Consider the following 24,736-nt stretch of genomic DNA (forward strand, 5'->3'; position numbering starts at 1 on the left):
ACCTCATGTTTGCACTGATGTACAGAGGGATATTAATGTCAAAGTCCATAGATTCCTGAGAGTGGCAAAATATGTGGATAGACTGGTTTAAAAAAAGCATGTGGTGAAGAAGGGTCTTGACCAGAAACATCAGCTAGTCCTTTTCCCCGAGATGCAGCCTGACCAGCTGAGTTACTCTAGCTTTTTGTGTCTATATGTGGTATGTTAGGCGACTAGTCAAGTCAAGTCAAGTCAATTTGTATAGCACATTTAAAAACAACCCACGTTGACCAAAGTGCTGTACATCTGATTAGGTACTAAGGAAAAAAATGAAACATACAGTAGCACGCAAACAGTTCACAGCGCCTCCTCAATGAACCTCAAACGCTAGGGAGTAGAAATAGGTTTTGAGCCTGGACTTAAAGGAGTCGATGGAGGGGGCAGTTCTGATGGGGAGAGGGATGCTGTTCCACAGTCTAGGAGCTGCAACCGTAAAAGCGCGGTCACCCCTGAGCTTGAGCCTAGACCGCGGGATAGTGAGTAGCCCGAGGGACCTGAGGGACCTGGAGTTAGAGAGGTGGGTTAGAAGATTTTTGATATAGGGGGGGGGAAATGTCCATTTAGGAGGGCTTTATACGTGAATAGGAGGAGCTTGAAGTTGATTCTGTACCGTACAGGGAGCCAGTGGAGAGAGGCCAGAATCGGGGTGATGTGGTCCCTTTTACGGGTACCCGTCAGGAGTCTCGCTGCAGCGTTTTGGACCAGTTGCAGGCGGGACAGGGAAGATTGGCTGATCCCAGTGTATAGGGAGTTGCAGTAGTCTAGGCGGGAGGAAATGAGCGTGAATGATTTTTTCTGTGTCGTCGAATTGGAGGAAAGGTTTGATTTTAGCTATGGTACGAAGTTGGAAGAAGCTGGCTTTTACCACAGCGTTGACTTGCTTATCAAATTTTAATGCAGAGTCAAATATCATGCCGAGGTTTTTGACATGCGGTTTGACTAGGCAGGATAGGCTTCCAAGACTGCCTGTTATCGATTTGATGGAGTCGGGGGGGGGGGGGGGGGGGGCGAATAGGATGACCTCAGACTTGCTCTCATTTAATTGGAGGAAGTTCTGTGCCAACATTTGACTAGGCTTGTATACACTGGAATTTAGAAGGAGGAGAGGAGATCTTATCGAAACGCATAAGATTATTAAGGGGTTGGACACGTTAGAGGCAGGAAACATGTTCCCAATGTTGGGGGAGTCCAGAACAAGGGGCCACAGTTTAAGAATAAGGGGTAGGCCATTTAGAACTGAGATGAGGAAAAACATTTTCAGTCAGAGAGTTGTGAATCTGTGGAATTCTCTGCCTCAGAAGGCATTGGAGGCCAATTCTCTGAATGCATTCAAGAGAGAGCTGGATAGAGCTCTTAAGGATAGCGGAGTCAGGCGGTATGGGGAGAAGGCAGGAACGGGGTACTGATTGAGAATGATCAGCCATGATCACATTGAATGGCGGTGCTGGCTCAAAGGGCCGAATGGCCTCCTCCTGCACCTATTGTCTATTGTTAGCCTTCATCAGTCTGGGCATTGAGTATAAGAATCAGGAGGTCATTTGGCAGCTATATAAAACTTTGGTTAGACTACATTTGGATTATTGTATGTATTTGTCCCATTACAGGAAGGATGTGGAGGCTTTGGGACGTAGTGCAGAAGAGATCTACCAGAATGCTGCCTGGTTCAGAGGATATTAGCTATAAGAAAAGACTGGACAAACTTTTATTGTCTCTTGTGGAACATTGAAGTCTGAGGGGAAACCCAATAGAAGTATATAAAATAATGAGGGGTCATAGAAAGAGTATAACCATATAACAATTACAGCACGGAAACAGGCCCGTTCGGCCCTACCAGTCCACGCCGACCACTTTCTCTGACCTAGTCTCATCTACCTGCTCTCAGACCTTAACCCTCCAATCCCCTCCCATCCATATACCTATCCAATTTACTCTTAAATAATAAAATCGAGCCTGCCTCCACCACTTCCACCGGAAGCTCATTCCACACAGCCACCACCCTCTGAGTAAAGAAGTTACCCCTCATGTTACCCCTAAACTTTTGTCCCTTAATTCTGAAGTTATGTCCCCTTGTTGGAATCTTCCCCACTCTCAAAGGGAAAAGCCTACCCACGTCAACTCTGTCCGTCCCTCTTAAAAATTTAAAAACCTCTATCAAGTCCCCCCTCAACCTTCTACGCTCCAAAGAATAAAGACCCAACCTGTTCAACCTCTCTCTGTAGCTTAAGTGCTGAAACCCAGGCAACATTCTAGTAAATCTCCTCTGTACCCTCTCCATTTTGTCGACATCCTTCCTATAATTTGGCGACCAGAACTGCACACCATACTCCAGATTCGGCCTCACCAATGCCCTGTACAATTTTAACATTACAACCCAGGATGGATATGTCAAAGACCTGAGGACATTGCTTTGAGGGGCGAGGAAAGTTGAATTCTCTGCCGCAGAGGGCAGTTTAGCCCAAATCACTGGATGGATTTAAGAGAGAGTTAGATAGAGCTCTAGGGGCTAGTGGAATCAAGGGATATGGGGAGAAGGCAGGCACGGGTTATTGATTGTGGATGATCAGCCATGACCACAATCAATGGCGGTGCTGGCTCGAAGGGCCGAATGGCCTCCTCCTGCACCTATTTCCTCCCATCTTACCTAATTTGTTTTTCACTGTCACTTTCAGACTCTTTAACACCTTTATCAAATCTATATTAACTGTTTCCCATTCCTTCCTTTCTCTTGCCATAGCCCATTTTGGTTTCTCTAGGTTTCAGCCCACTGCTCTTCTCCCTGACTGGCAGATTAACGTCACTGCCACCTACATCCCCCTCTACAATGCGTGTTCCCTCCTCCTTAGTGACAGGAGTAATGATATCCCACAAACGTACTGCTCAAGACGTACTGCTCAATGTGATTTCCCTGCACTCCCTCTAACAAGCACTTCCTTCCCTGATGTATTCTAAGGCCCTTTGCTGTTGTTACTTTCTGCCAACCACAAGAACAGACCTGGCGCTTCTTTCCCTTTACCAATGAGCCGCAGTCCTTCATTGATGCGTTAATCGTACTCATAATCTTTTCCATTCCGTAATCCACCTGTGAGTCTTCTTCTGCCCCAGCTCTCACAGACTAGGGGTATTTTTCTATTATTTGTCGTAGCTTTTTAGAGGTGCAGCAAAACAATGAAGTCAAACTCAAGAAAACAGAAAGAGCAAAGAGAAAGATATAAACTACAGAATATAATTTGCAGTATTGTAGTGCATCTGTTCCACAGACAAAGTCTAATGTCTGCAATGGGGTTTATGTGAATCGGACAGCACCCTAGCTTATGGAAGGACCATTCAGAAGCCTGATAACAGTGGGGCAGAAGCCATTCCTAAGACTGATGGTGCTTTCAAGCTTCTGTATCTTCTGCCAGACGGGAACAGGAAGAAAAAGAAGGATTTTTCTGATTATAGAGTTATTCAGTGTGGAAACAAGCTTGCCCAATTTGCCCACACCGATCAACATATCTCATTTACCCACCTGCCGGCATTTGGCCCATATCCCTCTAAACCTGTCCTATCCATATACCTGTTCAAAAGTTCCTTAAACGTTGCGATAGTATCTGCCTCAACTATCTCCTTCGGCAGCTCGTTTCATACACCCATCCCTTTTGTGTGAAAAAGGTACCCCTCAGATTCCAATTAAATCTTTCCCCCCCCTCACCTTAAACCTATGACCAAAAAGCAACCTTCCATCTCACTCTCTGCTTCCTTCCATGAAGCCAATTTTCTATCCATTCAGCTCACTCCTTGGATTCAATGGGATCTATCCTTCCAGAGCAACCTACTATGAAGAACATTGGCAAATGCCTTGCAGAAATCCATATATACATCTACAATCTTCATCAACCTTTTTAGTCATGTCATCAATAAACTCGATCAGAGTTAAGGGTTTTGGGTTAAGGGTTTTGCCATTAACTGTGTACTCTTCTCTTGTATTCAACCTCCCAAAGTGCAACACCTCATAATTGCTCCGATTAAACCCATCTGCATTTCTCCATCCATTTCAACAGCTGATCTATATCCTGCTTCTTTGACACTCTCCTTATCGTTGGGTATCATCCTAACAGTTTAGGAAACATCTGCAAATTTACTAAAGAACCCATCTACATTTCTGTCCATATCATTTACACAACATATATCACAACAGAGGCCCCAGCAATGATCCCTGTGGGACTCCACTGGTCACAGACAGACCTCCAGCCAGAATAATACCCATTTATATATATCACAGCACAGATCCTGCACAATCAGAATAATACCCTTCCATGAGTAAACTGGTTCTGAATCCAAATGACCAAGACAACTTGGATTGCATGCATTTTAATCTTCTGTATAGGCCTACCATGATGGATTTGATCAAATGCCTTACTAAATTTCAAATTTAATGTAGATTACATCCACTACCCTATACCCATCAATCATCATCGCGACCTTCTCAAAATCACTCAATCAAGTTCAAAAGATCAGACCTGCTGCGACATCAGCCAATTCAGTTCACGTAATATCAAGATGAGAGCATTGGATGCAGCCAATGAAACCATGTTCTCCAAAAATAATTGCCTCTACCAAGCTGATGCAATACAGTTACAATACTGACCTGTGGCAATTGCTTAGGTATGTCATGCTCACGGGGTCAGGCCAAATCCAGTCTGGCTAATTATTATCAAGCTAGATTACTCTAATCACAGAATTATATAGCACAGAAATGATCCCTTCAGCCTAACTTAGCCATGTCAACTGTGATGCCTATGCATACCACTACAATATGACTGCATAAAACCAATATACCTCTATTCTTTTCTTATCCATATACCTGTCCAATGTCTCTTAAATGTGATAATTGTATCTGTCTCCACCATCTCCTCTCACAACTTGTGTTCCACCACCCTCAGTTTGAAAAAAACTTTTCTATCTATGCTCATATAACTATGAGAGGAATAGATAAGGTAGGCAGTCGAAATGTCTAATGCTAGAGGCCATAGCTATAAGGTGAGAGGGGAAAGTTGTAATGGAGATGAGCAGGGCAAGTTATTTTACACGCATAGTAGTGATTGCTTGGAACATATTGCCAGGGGTAGTGGCGGAGGCAGATACAAGAGTGGTGTTCAAGAGGCTTTTGGATAGGCAGGGCAGAGAGGAATATTGATCATGTGCAGGCAGATGAGATTAGTTTAACATTGTTGGGCGAGGGGCTTGTTCCTGTGCTGTTCAGTTCTATTGATTTATCCAACTTTTCAACTGATCTATGTCTCTCTATATCTTTTCAAAACCTTCTTCACTGTATACTATGCTGCCATTTTCAGTGCTGTCAGCAAACTTGCTTATCAGTAATTATTGTAAATATATATACATATATCTCTATATATAAATAATCTCTGCAGTACACCGGTGAATCAGAACAACAACCCTTTGCCCACTACCTTCTGCCTCTTATCACCAAGCCTATTTTGCATCCAGTCTTTGAAGACATGTTGGATCCCATGTGCCTGTCAAACCGTCAGCAAACCAATGGATGATGTCAATAATAGTGCTATCATATCATATCATATCATATCATATATATACAGCCGGAAACAGGCCTTTTTTCGGCCCTCCAAGTCCGTGCCGCCCAGCGATCCCCGTACATTAACACTATCCTACACCCACTAGGGACAATTTTTACATTTACCCAGCCAATTAACCTACATCAGTTGGCACTTACTCAACATTAACCTGTTTGGCAAAGCCCAGGACCACTTTGGTCCAGACATTATCACAACCTTCGTCCAAACATGGAATATCAATGTCTGCGCCAATCAGTGATCACCCATTCGCACTAGCTCTATGTTATTCTGCTTTTTCAACCACTCCTTACACACTACAGTAATTGCCAGCGGCCAACCTATCCTACAAACCCGCACATCTTTGGGATGTGGGAAAAAACCCATGCAGTCACAGCGAGACATTCCAACTCCACATTGTCAGCACCCGAGACCAGGATCGAGCGCAGGTCCCTGGTGCTATAATGCTGCAGCTCTACCAGCTGTGTCACTGCCATCCTTAAAAGTCCATAAAATCAAATATAGATTATGGTTGCAGACACCCTATGCGCTGAAAATTCTGTGACAGATGTATCAGTCCATGACAGTATTGGCAGCAGTTAATACCTTACAGTTCTTGTTCAGACAGTCCTGGCTACACACTTCAGATCTTTTCATTTTTCTGTGTGGCAGTATGATCACGCTAAATGAGTTAAACTTGCAACAGATTGGGCCACATAGCTAGATATCCATAAGACACTGCGGATCTGCAGCAGCAGAAATACCACTGCAATTTGTAACTTTGTGGTCTGGCAAAGAAACCACTCTATTACAATCAATCCTAGTACACACGGAGACCAGTGAAATGGGGTGCCAATTTTATGAAGTTGCGCCCCTGGTGCACATGTGTGCTAAAGAACAAAAGCATCGTTGAGTAGATAGAATTATCTGATCTCATAACCAACGTTTCATTTCAAATAGTTATTGCAGTTCTGCAGTGTCTAATACTGAATGGTGATGGTCTGGTTGAAGTGGGGGAGAATATTTTACTGAGAATATTTTAGCCCTCGATGATAGCTGAGCCCAAGGCTGAAGGATTTGCAACAATGTTTGGAAGCCCCAAGTGCCATCTAAACATTCTCCTTAATCACCACCATCATAGATGCTGTCTTCACCCAAGGTGATTCATTACAAGATATCAAAACATGACTCAGAGCAATAGATACAGCTGATACGATCAGACAGCGCCACAGCACATTGTAGTCTCAGTCCAAGCATCTCCAAAAGAGCCATGGTCCTTGATAATCAATGCAGCATTTGACTGGCATCGCAAAGACCTGGTAAAATAACTCAGTGGGCAGCAAGATAAAAGCATTCCAATGGTTCTTGGAAGTTAGTTATTGTCCTAGGATATTGTTGCAGGAGTTCCTCAGGGAAGCATCAAATTCAGTTGCTTCTTTGCTGGTTCTCCTTCCATCCAAAAGTCTAAATAGGGTTGTTCCGTGTGATTGCACATTATTCAATTCTGTTCACTGAGCAGTTCTTGCCAGCCTTCAGCACTCGCTTAGCAGCGTTAAATTATTAACAAATAAGACTTGTGCTCCAAAAGTATCAGGGAATAGTTTTTACCAACAGAAGAGAGTTGCCACCCACTTTTGGCATTTACCTGCATTAGCATTCTCACATCAAAATTGTGGGAGGCACTCAAAAACTCGACTGGGATCAGTCATATAAATACAGAGACTCCAAGAGCAGGTCAAAGGCTGTGTTGAAGACTCACCTATACTTCATCTATAAGACATAAATTAGAATACCGGCCTCTTGCCAGGATGACAGTAGTTCCAACAGCAGGCTTGGCACCATTTGGGATTAAGCAGCCCAATTAATTGCTATCCCATCCACATTTCCATAAATTCCTTTCCTCATCCACCAGCACACACTGGCTGCAGGGTGTTCCATCTAAAACAATGCAGTAGTTATTCACCTTGGCTACTCGGACAACACCTCAAACCTGTAACCTTTACCATAAAAAGGACAAGGCAACAGATGCATGGCACACAACCACATACGGTACATGTTTCCCTCTGTTGCATACTATTCTTATTTGGAAATGTGTTTCCTTCATCGTCACTGGTTTCAAATTTTGAAAATCCCTATCTCATGACTTTGTTGGATCATCTCCAGAATGACCAAAGCAGTTCAAAAGATAACCCACCATCACCTTTTCAGGAACCTTTAGGCATAGGCAAGAAATGTTGGCCCAGCTAGCAGTGCACAGCTACCAAAATATGAAAAAATAAATAAAAGTGAAGATTGAACAGGAGATGCCATGCCTCAGACATTAGAGAAAGTCAGTTTGTTATAAAAAGCACAGATAAATACAGTACAGCAATATGCAATTCAGCTCATCATGCCAAGCATGATGCAAAGCTAAACTAATCTCATCTGCCTACACATGATCCATATTCCTCCATTCCCTGCAGATCCATGTGCCCATATAAAAGCCTCTTAAACGCTACTATTGTATCTGCCTCCATCACCCACCCCTGGCAATGAGTCCCAGGCACCCACCACACTCTGTAAAAAAAAAACATGTCTCCCCCCCCCCCCCCCATGTTTAAACTTTGCCTCTCTCACCCTTTCAGCTATGCACGCCAGCCTGACATTTCCACACTGGGTGGGATAGGTTGACTGGTTACCTATCCATGCCTCTCATCATTTTATGTACTTCTACTATAAGATCGGCCCTCAGCCTCCTATGCTGCAGAAAATTTGTCCAAACTCTTCTGACAGCTAATTCCCTCTAATCCAGGCAACAATCTGGTAAACCTCTTCTGCACTCTTTCCAAAGCCTCCACATCCTTCCTGCAATGGGGTGATCAGAACTGTATGCAATACACCTAAGCTTGCTGATAATAAACTGAAAAAAAAATTGTTCTTTTATATTATATTTTCTGTTTGACTTTCAGACGTTGTAGTATAAAAGATAATGAAGATTCCATGGCTGAGTGTGTGAAACCTAAACCACATCTTAGACATATTGGGGAAGAACTGATGGTTGTACCAGGGGCAACACACAGGGTGAGAAAATAATGTTTATATTTCCTTGTGTATCTGGAACTTCTATGTTTTGCATCTCCAGTTTGAACCATACCATTCCAGCATTGTTTTTACATTTTCCTTCCCCATCTTTGTCCTTTATTTATATCTCCTGTAGGTCGATCACCTTCTTTCCCACCGTTTCACCCAGCCTTGCAACCACTTCTGTCCTTCAATCTCCTTTGGTGTCCATAGGAACACCCTGATTTCCATTGGTCTCTCCACCCTTCCCTCTTCGCTGCAATTTAAAATGTGTTTGATCACCTTCTTTGTTCAGTCTGAGAAGAGGTTATAGCCCCAGAACATTGACACTACTCTGTCCACAGATACTACATGTCATGCTGAATATTTGCAGATGTTTTCAGTTTTTTTTCTTCTAAATCACCCCTCCCATTATTCAGCTGGGTGGGACTCAAGGTTCCATTTCCACAATCTGGTGATAACCAGATAATAGACACAAAATGCTGGAGTAGCTCCATGGGACAGGCAGCATCTTTGGAAAAAAGGAATGGGTAACGTTTTTATTCTTCAGTCTCATGGAAACATAGAAACATAGAAAATAGTTGCAGGAGGAGGCCATTCGGCCCTTCGGACCAGCACCGCCATTCATTGTGATCATGGCTGAGCATCCACAATCAGTAACCTGTGTCCAACTTCTCCCCATATCCCTTCATTCCACTAGCCCCCAGGGCTCTATCACACTCTCTCTTAAATTCCTCCAGTGATTTGGCCTCCACTGCCCTTTGGCAGAGAATTCACAAATTCCACAAAGTGGATAACCTCACATTTATCTACATTATACCGCATCTGCCGACTCACTCAACCTGTCCAGGTCACCCTGCAACTCCTAACATTCTTTTCGCAGTTCACACTGCCACACAGCTTTGTGTCATCTGCAAACTTGCTAGTGTTACTTCTAATTCCTTCATCCAAATCATTAATATATATGGTAAACAGTTGCGAGCCTTGCGGCACTCCACTCGCCACTGCCTGCCATTCTGAAAAGGACCCGTTTACTCCTACTCTTTGCTTCCTGTCTGCCAACCAATTCTCTGTCCATGTCAACACCCTACCCCCAATACCATGTGCTCTAATTTTGCTCATCAATCTCCTGTGCGGGACCTTATCAAAGGCTTTCTGAAAGTCTAGATACACTCCATCCACTGCTCCCCTTCATCCATTTTACTTGTCACATCCTCAAAAAATTCCAGAAGATTAGTCAAGCATGATTTCCCTTTCATAAATCCGCGCTGATTTGGACTTATCCTTTTACTGCTATCCAAATGCACCGTTATTACCTCTTTAATAATTGACTCCAGCATCTTCCCCACCACTGATGTCAGGCTAACTGGTCTGTAATTCCCCGTTTTCTCTCTCGCTCCTTTCTTGAAAAGTGGGATAACATTAGCTATCCTCCAATCCACAGGAACTGATCCTGAATCTCGACCCGAAACGTCACCCATTCCCTCTCTCCGGTGGTGTGACCAGTGATGTGCCTCATGGTTTGGTACTGGGCCCATTCTTATTTGTCATCTATATCAATGATTTGGATGAGAACGTACACGGAATGATTAGCAAGTTTGCAGACGACATAAAAGTGGGTGGTATTGTAGATAGTGAAGATAGTTGTCAAAAAATGCAGCTGGATCTTGATCGGTTGGGCAGGTGGGCTGAGGAATGGTTGATGGAATTAATATGGAGAAATGTGAGGCATGCATTTTGGGAAGTCTAACCAACATAGTGAATGATAGGGCTCTGGGGAGTGTTGTGGAGATGAGTCATCTTAGAGTGGAGGTAAATAGTTCCTTGAGAGTGGAATCACTGGTAGATCGGGTGGTCAAAAAAGCTTTTGGCACATTAACCTTCATCAATTAGAATATTAAGTATAAAAGTTGGGAGGTCATGTTGCAGTTATTATATAAGACGTTGGTGAGGCCACATTTACAGGCCAGTATTGTGATCAGTTTTGGGCACCATGTTATAGGAAAGATGTTGTCAAGTGGAAAGGGTACAGAAAAGATTTACGAGGATGTTGCCAGGACCTGAAAACCTGAGCTCTTGGGAGAGTTGAGCAGGCTAGGGCTCTATTCCTTGGAGCGCAGGAGGTGTACAAAATCATGAGAGGAATAGATCTGGTAGTGGAATCGACAACCAGAGGACATAGGATTAAAGTGAGGAGGGAAAAATTGAATAGGAACCTGAGGAGTAACTTTTTTACACAAATGGTGGTGGCTGTATGCAGAGCAGTCTGAGGAGGTAGTTGAGGCAAGTACTGTCGAAACATTTAGGAAACATTTAGATAGGTACATGGATAGGATAGGTTTAGTGGAATATGGGCCAAATGCAGGCAGGTGGGATTAATGTAGATAAATCGTGTTGGTTGGTATGGGCAACTCGTTCCAAGTCAGCATGGATTTACGAAGGGGAAATCGTGCTTGACTAATCCACTGGAATTTTTTGAGGATGTAACTAGGAAAATTGACAGGAGAGAGCCGGTGGATGTGGTGTACCTTGACTTTCAGAAAGCCTTCGACAAGGTCCCACATAGAAGATTGGTGGGCAAAATTAGAGCACATGGTATTGGAGGTAGGGTACTGACATAAAGTTGGTTGACAGACGGAAAGCAAAGAGTGGGGATAAAAGGGTCCCTTTCAGAATGGCAGGCAGTGACTAGTGGGGTACCGCAAGGCTCGGTGTTGGGACCGCAGTTATTTACAATATACATCAATGGCTTGAATGAAGGGATTAAAAGTACCATTAGCAAATTTGCAGATGATACAAAGCTGGGTGGCAGTGTGAACTGTGAGGAAGATGTTATGAGGTTGCAGGGTGACTTGAACAGGTTGTGTGAGTGGGCGGATGCTTGGCAAATGCAGTTTAATGTGGATAAGTGTGAGGTTATCCACTTTGGTGGTAAGAATAGGAAGGCAGATTATTATCTGAATGGTGTCAAGTTAGGAAAAGGGGACGTACAACGTGATCTGGGTGTCCTAGTGCATCAGTCACTGAAAGGAAGCATGCAGGTACAGCAGGCAGTGAAGAAAGCCAATGGAATGTTGGCCTTCATAACAAGAGGAGTTGAGTATAGGAGCAAAGAGGTCCTTCTGCAGTTGTACAGGGCCCTAGTGAGACCGCACCTGGAGTACTGTGCAGTTTTGGTCTCCAAATTTGAGGAAGGATATTCTTGCTATTGAGGGCGTGCAGCGTAGGTTTACTACGTTAATTCCTGGAATGGCGGGACTGTCATATGTTGAAAGACTGGAGCGACTAGGCTTGTATACACTGGAATTTAGAAGGACGAGAGGGGATCTTATCGAAACGTATAAGATTATTAAGGGGTTGGACACGTTAGAGGCAGGAAACATGTTCCCAATGTTGAGGGAGTCCAGAACCAGGGGCCACAGTTTAAGAGTAAGGGGTAAGCCATTTAGAACAGAGATGAGGAAAAACTTTTTCAGTCAGAGAGTTGTGAATCTGTGGAATTTTCTGTCTCAGAAGGCAGTGGAGGCCAATTCTCTGAATACATTCAAGAGAGAGCTAGATAGAGCTCTTAAGGATAGTGGAGTCAGGGGGTATGGGGAGAAAGCAGGAACGGGGTACTGATTGAGAATGATCAGCCATGATCACATTGAATGGCGTTGCTGGCTCGAAGGGCCGAATGGCCTACTCCTGCACCTATTGTCTATTGGCAGGTTGGGCCGAAGGCCCTTTTTCCTCGCTGCATGACAATGTTTGGTGTGAACAGGTCCGTTTGGACTCCATGGGGGTGCCTGTTTCCATGCGGTATCTTTCAATCAACTCAATCAATCATTCCAGTAATATGAATCTTTTGTCTGCCGCTGCTTTCAATAAGATTGATAAGATATCTTTCTCATCAATACGCTTCTTATCTCTTAACTGATCTCTTAACCTTTTGGTGATCTCTTAACCTCTATTTTTTTTCTCAAAAGTTCTTCTGCCTGAAGCCTAATTGAGCAAGTCATCTTTACCCATCATTCTGCTTGCACTACCTACATTTTAAAAAATTTAGTTTTTAACCAAAAGTAATTTAATCAATTATTAACAATATAACATAACAGTATAACAGAGCTTTATTTGTCGTTCGGTACCGAAGTACCGAACGAAACTACATAGCAGTCATAGAAAAAAAAGAACACAAGACACACAGCCCCAACACAAACGTCCATCACAGTGACTCCAAACACCCCCTCACTGTGATGGAGGCAACAAAACTTCCACTCTCTTCCCTACGCCCACGGACAGACAGCTCGTCCCCGACCGAATCGCACAGTCCCCGTAAGGGGATGGAAGTCCCCCCGGCCGAATCGCACCGGGCGCTGAAACGTCTTGCGGCCGAGCCGGGCGATGAAAGGCCCCGCGACCAAGCCTTGTGCAGCTAAGTCCCGTGGTCGAGCCGCACCAGCGATGTTAAGTCCCGCAGCCGAGCCGCACCGGGTGATGTTAAGTCCCGCAGCCGAGCCGCACCGGGCGATGTAAAGTCCCGTGGTCGAGCCGCACCGGGCGATGTAAAGTCCCGCAGCCGAGCCGCACCGGGCGATGTTAAGTCCTGCAGCCGAGCCGCACCAGCGATGAAAAGTCCCGTGGTCGAGCCGCACCAGCGATGTAAAGTCCCGCAGCCGAGCCGCATCGAGCGATGTTAAGTCCCGCGGCCGAGCTGCACCGGGCACTGTTAAGTCCAGCGGCCAAGCCGCACCGGGCGATGTAAAGTCCAGCGGCCAAGCCGCACCGGGCGATGTAAAGTCCAGCGGCCAAGCCGCACCGGGCGATGTAAAGTCCAGCGGCCGAGCCGCACCGGGCAATGTTAGGCCCCGCAGCCGAGCCGCACCCCGCGCCGTGAGGAAGAGAAAAGTTTCCCCCACCCCCCCCCCCCGCCACCCCCCACCCACACCACCACCCACACCACCACCCCCCACACATACACAACCAAAAAAAATACAAAAACCATCCCAACACCGACACAACAAACAAAAAAAAGGAAAAAAGACGAACAGACTGCTAGCGAGCCGCTGCCGTTAGGCGCCGCCACGCCGCCACTTCCTACTGTAAATAATATTTACAGTACAAAATAAAACAAAACAAAACCCACCACCATAATACAAGTCAAATAAATATACTAAATACCATCCTATACAATGATATCACCATCCTTATTGAGGATGACATACTACCTATATTAGCTGCTGGTCTAGTAATAGCTCAGCACCATAGTCTCAGAAAGCTATACAATATAAGCCCTTTGGCACACCTGGAAGTGCCTCAAGACATATTATTGTCCAAATTGTAGTCTAAAAATATTAATAATTATGAAAATCCAGTCGGAGCATCATTTGTAATCATTTTGTTGTTTGCTAGCACTAATTTACTAGTTTACTTTATGTTTGTTCGTGATGCAGCTTGAGTTTGGGATGTCTCCAGAGCTTTACAGTCAAAGAGAAGATAATACAAGATATGCAACTAGCGCAGAGACTCTGCAAGTTCTGAGAACTTGTCAGGGTTTGAATGACAACATAGGTCAGCAACAAAGTACGTAATCTGACATGCAGTGAAAATAGCTCATTAAGAATAATTGATATAGTTATTACGAAATCTCTGAAACTGAAGGGTTAACAAGGACCCCAACGTGATAATAACTTGTGCCTCCTTCAGCTGGAAAGTGACTTTCTGTACAGTTCTAACATTTTTTTACATTGGCACGTCTGAGACATAAATGGATGATGTGAATTTCCAAATCAGACCTTTTAATGTATTTTCTGGAGATGAGATGTTGTTAGAGGTCATGCTCCTGCCACTGAATCAGAAGGTTATGGGAAACATGCCATGCTCCTACTCAGTCCTATGATTTAAGCTAACAATATTTAGGGAAGGGTCCTGACCCAAAAGGTCACCTATTTATGTTCTCCAGACTTGCTGCTGAGTTACTCTAGCACTTGGTGTCTTTTGGTAAACCAGCACCTGCATTTCCTTGCATCCCAATATTTAGCTGTGTTGCCTTTGATGAAATATCAAACTTAACATAGAACGGGCCACTGGCCCCGCAATGTCTGTGCTACACATGATGCCAAATTAAACTGGTCTCATCTGCCAGCACATGATCCATATCCTTCTATTCGTTGCACTTCCATGTACCTATCCAAAAGCCTCTGAAACACCACTATCGTATTTGTCTCTACCACCATCTTTGGCAATGCGATCCAGGCCCCTACTACTCTTGTGTAAAAAAAAAAACTTACCCTGCACATCTCCATTAAATTTCCCCATCTAATATGGGGAGAAGGGACATACGGGGTACTGATTAGAAACATAGAAAATAGGTGCAGGAGGAGTCCATTCGGTCCTTCGAGCCAGCACCGCCATTCATTGTGATCATGGCTGATCATCCACAATCAATAACCCGTGCCTGCCTTCTCCCCATATCCCTTGATTCCTCTAGCCCCCAGAGCTCTATCAAACTCTCTCTTAAATTCATCCAGTGATTTGGCCTCCACTGCCCTCTGTGGCAGAGAATTCCACAAATTCACAAATCTGGGTGAAAAAGTTCCTTCTCACCTCAGTTTAAAATGGCCTCCCCTTTATTCTAAGATTGTGGCCCCTGGTTCTGGACCTCCCCAACATCGGGAACATTTTTTCTGCATCTAGCTTGTCCAGTCCTTTTATAATTTTATTTGTCTCTATAAGGTCCCCTCTCATCCTTCTAAACTCCAGTGAATACAAAGCTAGTTTTTTCGATCTTTCCTCACAATGACAGTCCCTCCATCCCAGGGATTAACCTTGTGAACCTACGCTGCACTGCCTCAACAGCAAGGATGTCCTTCCTCAAATTAGGAGACTAAATCTGCACAGAATACTCCAGATGTGGTCTCACCAGGGCCCAATGGTTGCAGGGTGACCTAGACAGGTTGAGTGAGTGAGCAGATGCATGGCAGATGCAGTATAATGTAGATAAATGTGAGGTTATCCACTTCGGCGGCAAAAACAAGGAGGCAGATTATTATCTCAATGGTATCAGGTTAGGTAAGGGGGAAGTGCAGCGAGACCTTTAGATTTATTTAGATTTTTTTAGATTTAGAGATACAGCGGGGAAACAGGCCCTTCAGCCCACCGGGTCCGCGCCGCCCAGCGATCACCGCACATTAACACTATCCTACACACACTAGGGACAATTTTTACATTTGCCCAGCCAATTAACCTACATACCTGTATGTCTTTGGAGTACGTACCTAGGTGTCCTTGTACACCAGTCACTGAAATTTGGCATGCAGGTACAGCAGGCAGTGAAGAAAGTTAATGGCATGTTGGCCTTCATAATGAGAGGATTTCAGTATAGGAGTAAAGAGGTTCTTCTGCAGTTGTATTGGGGCCTGGTAAGACCACATCTGGAGTATTGTGTACAGTTTTGGTCTCCTAATTTGAGGAAGGACATCCTTGTAATTGAGCAGTGCAGCGTAGGTTCACGAGGTTAATCCCTGGGATGGAGAGGCTGTCATACGAGGAATGATTGAAAAGTCTGGGCTTATATTCACTGGAGTTTAGAAGGATGAGAGGACCGGACAAGCTAGATGCAGGAAAAATGTTCCCAATGTTGGGGGAGTTCAGAACCAGGGGCCACAGTCTAAGAATAAAGGGGAGGCCATTTAAAACAGGTGAGAAAACACTTTTTCACCCAGTGAGTTCTGAATTTGTGGAATTCTCTGCCACAGAAGGCAGTGGAGGCCACTTCACTGGATGAATTTAAAAGAGAGGTAGATAGTGCTCTAGGGGCTAGTGGAATCACGGGATACGGGGAGAAGGCAGGCACAGGTTACTGATTGTGGATGATCAGCCATGATCACAATGAATGACGGTGCTGGCTCGAAGGACCGAATGGACTCCTCCTGCACCTATTTTCTATGTTTCTAATCAGTACCCCGTATGTCCCTTCTCCCCATATCCCTTGATTCCGCTATCTTCCAAGAGCTCTATCTAACTCTCTGTTGAAAGCATCCAGAGAATAAGCCTCCACTGCCTTCTGTGGCAGATAATTCCACAGATTCACAACTCTCTGGGTGAAAAGGTTTGTCCTCATCGTTCTAAATGGCCTACCCCTTATTCTTAAACTGTGGCCCCTGTTTCTAGACTCCCCCAACATCAGGGACATGTTTCCTGCCTCTAGCGTGCCAATACCTTAATAATCTTTTATGTTTCAATAAGATCCCCTCTCATCCTTCTAAATTCCAGAGTATAAAAGCCCAGTTGCTCCATTCTTTCAACATATGACAGTCTCGTCATCCCAGGAATTAACCTCATGAGCCTACGCTGCACGCCCTCAATAGCAAGAATGCCCTTCCTCAAATTTGGAGACCAAAACTGCACACAGTACTCTAGGTGTGGTCTCACCAGGGCCCTACACAACTGCAAAAGGTCCTCTTTGCACCTATACTCAACTCCTCTTGTTATGAAGACCAACATACCATTAGCTTTCTTCACTGCCTGCTGAACCTGCATGCTTATTTTCAGCGACTGATGTGCATGGACACCCAGATCTCATTGTACTTTCCCTTTTCCGAACTTTACACCATTCGCCTTCTTGTTCTTGCCACCAAAGTGGATAACCTCACATTGATCTACATTAAACTGCATCTGCCTTGCATCTGCCCACTCACCCAACCTGTCCAAGTCACCCTGCATCCTCATAGTATCCTCCTCACAGTTCACACTGCCACCCAGCTTTGTGTCACCTGCAAATTTGCTGTTACTTTTTATCCCTTCATCTAAATCATTAATACATATTGTAAATATGGTCCCAGTACCAAGCCTTGCGGTACCCCACAGGTCATGCCTGCCATTCTGAAAGGGACCCGTTATTCCCTACTCTGTGTTTCCTGTCTGCCAACCAATTTTCTATCCATGTCAGTACCCTACCCCCAATACCATGTGCTCTAATTTTGCCCACTAATCTCCTATGTGAGACCTTATCAAAGGCTTTCTGAAAGTCCAGGTACACTCTATCCACTGGCTCTCCCTTGTCCATTTTCCTAGTTACATCCTCAAAAATTCCAGAAGATTAGTCAAGCATGATTTCCCCTTCGTAAATCCATGCTGACTCGGACCAATCCTGTTACTGCCATCCAAATGTGCCACAATTTCATCTTTTATAATTGACTCCAGCATTTTCCCCACTACCGATGTCAGGCTAATTGGTCTATAATTCCGTTTTCTCTCTCCCTCCTTTCTTAAAAAGTGGTACAACATTAGCTACCCTCCAGTCCACAGGAACTGATCCTAAATCTATAGAACATTGGAAAATGACCACCAATGCATCCACGATTTCTAGCGCCACCTCCTTAAGTACTCTGGGATGCAGACCATCAGGCCCTGGGAATTTATCACCCTTCAGTCGCATCAGTCTACCCAACACCATTTCCTGCCAAATGTGAATTTCCTTCAGTTCCTCCGTCACCGTAGGTCCTCTGGCCACTAGTACTTTTGGAAAATTGTTTGTGCCTTCCTTAGTGAAGACAGATCCAATGTACCTGTTCAACCTGTCTGTCATTTCCTTGTTCCCCATAATAAATTCACCTGCTTCTTTCTTCAAGGGACCCACTTAACTAACTTTTTTTCTCTTCACATACCTAAAGAAGCTTTTACTATCCTCCTTTATGTTCTTGGCTAGCTTTTCTCATATATTGTTACCTCAACTTTTCTCCCCATCTTGTCTTTTTGGTTATCTTCTGTTGCTCTTTAAAGGTTTCCCAATCCTTTTGCTTCCCGCTCTTCTTTGCTATGTATACTTCTTCTCTTTTATTTTTATGCTGTCCTTAACTTCCCTTATCAGCCACGGTTGCCTCTTACTCTCCTTAGAATCTATCTTCCTCTTTGGAATGAACTGATCCTGAACCTTCCCAGAAATACCTGCCTTGTTGTTCCACTGTCATCCCTGCTCGGGTTTCTTTCCAGTCAACGTTGGCCAGCTCCTCCCTCATGCCTCCATAGTCCCCTTTGCTCAACTATGATACTGACACTTCCGATTTTCCCTTCTCCCTCTCAAATTGTAGATTAAATCGTATCATATTATGGTCACTACCTCCTAATGGCTCCTTTACCTTGAGTTCCCTTATCAAATCCAGTTCATTACACAGCACTAAATCCAGAATTGCCTTCTCCTTGGTAGACAATAAGCTGCTCTAAGAATCCATCTCGGAGGTACTCCACAAATTCCCTTTCTTGGGGTCCAGTACCAAACTGATTTTCTCAGTCTACCTGCATGTTGAAATCTCGCATAACCACTGTAGCATTACCTTGCTACATGCCAATTTTAACTCTTGATTCAACCTGCACACTATATCCAGGCTACTGCAGTTGGGGGCCTGTAGATAACTCCCATTGTGGTCTTTTTACCCTTACAATTCCTCAGTTCTATCTATACTGACTCGACATCTCCTGATTCTATGCCACTCCCTGCAAGGGACTGAATTTCATCCCTTACCAACAGAGCTACCCCACCCCCTCTGTCCACCTGTCTGTCTTTTCGATCGGACGTATACCCCTGAATTCCCTGTCTTGCAGTCCCGACAGTTCCAAAGAGGGTGTACCTGTTTTCATTAGGTACAGCCACTGGGGTCGCCTGCTCTCCACGTTTACTCCCCTTTCTCACAGTCATCCACCTTCGCTCTTCCTGTAACCTTGGCGCGATAACCTCATTGTAGGTCTTCTCCAGGAAACACTCGTTTTCCCATATGGCCCTGAGGTCATCCAGCTGCTTCTCCTATTCCTCAACACTTTCATTCAGGAGCTGCACCTGGACACAATTTCTGCAGGTGCAGTTTCCAGAAGCTCCAGCGATCCTCTTGCAGCCATATCTCTAATTCCCACAACATATTTGTGTCTCAATTTCTAACTGAGCCTCAAGCTCATCCACTTTATTTCTTTTACTTGGCGCATTCAAATACAACACTTTAACTTCAGTATTCACCTCCCCTGACTTTACTCTCTATTCCTTTCTCGAACATTCCTTCCCAATAATTCGGGAGTCTTTTGTAACTTTTTCTGTACTCACTTCCCTTTTATACTCCCAATTTGTCAACACCTCCCCCCCGCTATTTAGTTTAAACCCACACGTGTAGCACTAGCAAACCTGCCCGCCAGAACGTTGGTCCAGTTAAGGTGTAACCCGTCCCTTTTGTACAGGTCATTCCTACCCCAGAAGAGATCCCAGTGGTCTATAAATCTAAATCCCTGCTCCCTGCTCCCTGCACCAGGCCCCCAGCCACACATTCAGATCCCCTATTTCCCTGTTCCTGCCTTCTTGATTTTGCCTCTACTGCCTTCTACGGCAGAGAATTCCACAAATTCACAACTTTCTGGGTGGAAAAGGTTTTTTTCATCTCAGTTTTAAATGGCCTCCCCATTATTCTTAGACTGTGGCCCCTGGTTCTGGACTCCCCCAACATTGGGAACATTTTTCCTGCATCTAGTTTGTCCAGTCCTTTTATAATTTTATACGTTTCTATAAGATCCCCTTCTAAATTCCAGTGAATACAAGCCCAGTCTTTCCAATCTTTCTTCATATGACAGTCCCGTCATCCCGGGAATTAACTACTGCCTCAATAGCAAGGATGTCCTTCTTCAAATTAGGAGACCAAAACTGCACACAATACTCCAGATGTGGTCTCACCAGGGCCCTGTACAACTGCAGAAGGACCTCTTTACTCCTCTCGTTATGAAGGCCAACATGCCATTAGCTTTCTTCACTGCCTGCTGCACCTGCATGTTTACTTTCAGTGACTGATGTACAAGGACACCCAGGTCTCTTTGACCTTCCCTTTTTCCTAATCTGGCACCATTAAGTGTTAATTTCCTGTAATGAGGTGACCAGACTGCACACAATGCTCCAAATGTGGCCTAACCTAAATCCTGTAATAACTACCCTATCATAACTTCCTCATTCTTACATTCAAAGCCCCTAGCAATATAGGCAAACATACCATACTTCTTTACCACCCTATCTACCTGTGCTGCCACCTTTAGTGAGCTACGAACTTGGACTCCAAGATCCCTCTGTACATCATTGTTGTTAAGGGTCATGCTATTAATGTATACTCTCTCCTAACATTCAACCTCCCAAAGTGCAGCACATCATGCTTGCTCAGGTTAAACCCAATCTGCCATTTCTCTGTCCATTTCTGCAGCTGATCTGTATCATCTGACAGCATTCCTCACTATCTGCCACTCCTGTGTTAGTGTCATCAGCAAACCTACTCACCCAACCAGCTACATTTATGTCCATTTATATATATCAAAAACAGCAAAGGTCCCAGCAGAGAAACCCGTGGAACTCTACAGGTCACATACCTTCAGCCAGAATATCTACCTTCCACCACAAGCCTCTCTATCTTCTATGAATAAGTCAGTACTGAATCCATATACCCAAGTCATAGTGAATCCCGTACATCTTAATCTTCTGGATCAGCCGACCATAAAGGACCTTATCAAAAGCCTTGCTAAAATCCACGTATACAACATCCACACCCAACATTCATCAATTTCCTTCATAACCTTTGTTAAGGGCGGCAAGGTGGCGCAGCGGTAGAGTTGCTGCTTTACGGCGCTTACCGCGCCAGAGACCCGGGTTCGATCTCGACTACGGGTGCTGTCTGCACGAAGTTTGTATGTTCTCCCCGTGACTGCATGGGTTTTCTCCGAGATCTTCGGTTTCCTCCCACACTCCAAAGACGTATAGGTTTGTAGGTTAATTGGCTTGGTATAAATGTAAAATTACCCCTAATGTGCATAGGATAGTGTTAATGTGGGGATCGCTGGTCGGTGCGGACTCAGTGGACTGAAGGGCCTGTTTCCATACTGCGTCTTTAATCTAAACGCAGTGGAGGCCAGTTCGTTGGATGCTTTCAAGAGAGAGCTGGATAGAGCTCTTAAGGATAGCGGAGTGAGGGGGTATGGGGAAAAGGCAGGAACGGGGTACTGATTGAGAGTGATCAGCCATGATCGCATTGAATGGCGGTGCTGGCTCGAAGGGCTGAATGGCCTACTCCTGCACCTATTGTCTATTGTCTATTGTCTAAACGTCCTCAAAAAAATTCAGTCAAGTTAGTAAGGTACGACCTGCCATGAACAAAGCTGAGCAAGCTATCCCTAATTTGCCCATTCTCTTCCAAATGGAAGTAAATCTCGAAGAATTCTCTCCCGCAATATCCCAACTAGCCTATAGTTCCCTGGATTCTCTCCACTTCTCTGTGGCTGGAGAAGAAACAAAGATCTGGAGAAGAAACAAAGATCCTGCAATCTTCTCCTTGCTCAATAGGATAGATCCTATGAGACCCAGGGGACTTATCTACTTTAAATAGTCGATAGTCTCAGCACCACCACCTTCCCGATTTCATGTAGCGTAACCTTTTTAAGAAGGGAGGGAGTGGGAACCTTTTTAAGAAAGGTTAAAAAATATATTTTTAAGAAAATGGGGAATTATAGACCAGTCAGCCTTATGTCAGCAGTTGGGAAGAAGCTTGAGTCGATAATTAAAGGTGTAATAGCAGCGTATTTAGAAAGCAGTGACATGATCGATCAAAGTCAGCATGGATTTATGACGGGAAAATCATACTTGACTCATCTGGAATTTTTTGAGGAGGTAACAAGTAGAATGGAGAAGGGAGAGCCAGTGGATGTGGTGTATCTGGACTTTCAAAAAGCCTTTGACAAGTCAAGTCAATTTTATTTGTATAGCACATTTAAAAACAACCCACGTTGACCAAAGTGCTGTACATCTGTTTAGGTACTAAGGAAAAAAATGAAACATACAGTAGCACACAAACATAACAGCACATACAAAACAGTTCACAGCGCCTCCTCAATGGGCCTCAAACGCTAGGGAGTAGAAATAGGTTTTGAGCCTGGACTTAAAGGAGTCGATGGAGGGGGCAGTTCTGATGGGGAGAGGGATGCTGTTCCACAGTCTAGGAGCTGCAACCGCAAAAGCGCGGTCACCCCTGAGCTTAAGCCTAGACCGCGGGATAGTGAGTAGCCCCAAGTCGGCCGACCTGAGGGACCTGGAGTTAGAGAGGTGGGTTAGAAGATTTTTGATGTGGGGGGGGGGAATGTCCATTTAGGGCTTTATATGTGAATAGGAGGAGCTTGAAGTTGATTCTGTACCGTACAGGGAGCCAGTGGAGAGAGGCCAGAATCGGCGTGATGTGGTCCCTTTTACGGGTACCCGTCAGGAGTCTCGCTGCGGCGTTTTGGACCAGTTGCAGGCGGGACAGGGATGATTGGCTGATCCCAGTGTATAGGAAAGCTAAAATCAAACCTTTCCTCCAATTCGACGACACTGAAAATATCATTCACGCTTTCATTTCCTCTAGGCGGGAGGAAATGAAAGCGTGAATGATATTTTCAGTATCGTCGAATTGGAGGAAAGGTTTGATTTTAGCTATGGTATGAAGTTGGAAGAAGCTGGCTTTTACCACAGCGTTGACTTGCTTGTCAAACTTTAATGCAGAGTCAAATATCACGCCGAGGTTTTTGACGTGCGGTTTGACTAGGCAGGATAGGCTTCCAAGACTGCCTGTTATCGATTTGATGGAGTCGGGGGGGGGGGCGAATAGGATGACCTCAGACTTGCTCTCGTTTAATTGGACAAGGTCCCACACAAGAGATTAGTGTGCAAAATTAGAGCACATGGTATTGGGAGTAGGGTATTTACATGGATAGAGGACTGGTTGGCAGACAGGAAGCAAAGAGTAGGAATTAATGGATCCTTTTCAGAAGGGCAGGCAGTGACTAGTGGGGCACCGTAAGGCTCAGTGCTGGGACCTCAGTTATTTACAATATGGATTAACGATTTAGATGAGGGAATTAAATGTAACCATCTCCAAGTTAACGGATGATGCAAAGCTGGGTGGCAGTGTGAGCTGCGAGGAGGATGCTATGAGGCTGCAGGATGATTTGGATAGGTTGGGTGAGTGAGCAGATGCATGGCAGATGCAGTATGTGGATAAATGTGAGGTGGCAAGAACAAAAAGGCAGATTATTACGTGAATGGTGTCAGATTAGGAGAAGGGGAGGGGAACAAGTCCTTGTATAGTCACTGAAAGTAAGCATGCAGGTACAGCAAGCAGTGACGGAAGCAAATGGCATGTTGGCCTTAATAGCGAGAGGATTTGAGTATCGGAGCAAGGAGATCCTACTGCAGTTGTACAGGGAGAGACAGTTTTGGTCTCCTAATTTGAGGAAGGACATTCTTGGTATTGAGTGAGTGCAGCGTAAGTTTACCAGGTTAATCCCTGGGACTAACATGATGAACGAATGGGTCGACTGGGCTTGTATTCACTGGAATTTAGAAGGACAAGAGGGGATCTTATGGAAACATAAAATTCTCAAGGGATCAGAAAGGCTAGATGCAGGAAAAATGTTCACGATGTTGGGGGAGTCCAGAACTAGAGGTCACAGTTTAAGAATAAGCAGTAGGCCATTTAGGACTGAGATGAGGAAAAACGTTATCACCCAGAGAGTTGTGAATCTGTGGAATTCTCTGCCACAGAAGGCAGTGGAGGCCAATTCACTGGATGTTTTCAAGAGAGAGTTAGATATAGCTCTTCGGGCTAACGGAATCAAGGAATATGGGGAAAAAGCAGGAATGGGGTATTGATTTTGGATGATCAGCCATGATCATATCAAAGGGCCAAACGGTGTACTCCTGCAACTATTTTCTATGCCTATGTTTCAACTGCCCGAGCATATTTGTATTCTCCACACTGATCTCGCTATCCTCCATGTCCTACTCTTTGGTGGATACAGGTGCAAAGTACTTGTTTTGTACCACACCTACATCCCCCAACTCCAAGCATAGATTCCCTCCTTTAACCTTGAGCAATCCTAGCATTTACTATGGTCCCAAGGAACTGCAGATGCTGGTTTCCAAAATAAATAACACAAAGTGCTGGAGTAACTCAGCGGGTCATACAGCATCTCTGGAGGGTGAAGTTTCAAACAGAGAAGGGTCCCAACATGAAACGTCGTCTATCCATTGTCCTCCAGAGATA

The 24,736-nt window shown here is 44.6% G+C and overlaps 1 protein-coding gene across 1 annotated transcript in view; it reads left to right on the forward strand.

Annotated features, from left to right (window-relative positions):
- The window catches only part of LOC144611364 (protein KASH5-like), a 115,777-nt gene that overhangs the window by 67,537 nt on the left and 23,504 nt on the right, over nucleotides 1–24,736 (forward strand). Inside the window, exon 9 of the mRNA XM_078430435.1 lies at nucleotides 8,558–8,669. Within this exon, the coding sequence (XP_078286561.1) occupies nucleotides 8,558–8,669 (112 nt within the window). The remainder of the gene's footprint in view (nucleotides 1–8,557; nucleotides 8,670–24,736) is intronic.

The sequence above is a fragment of the Rhinoraja longicauda genome, chromosome 40 (assembly GCF_053455715.1).
Source record: "Rhinoraja longicauda isolate Sanriku21f chromosome 40, sRhiLon1.1, whole genome shotgun sequence".
Lineage (NCBI taxonomy): Eukaryota > Metazoa > Chordata > Chondrichthyes > Rajiformes > Arhynchobatidae > Rhinoraja > Rhinoraja longicauda.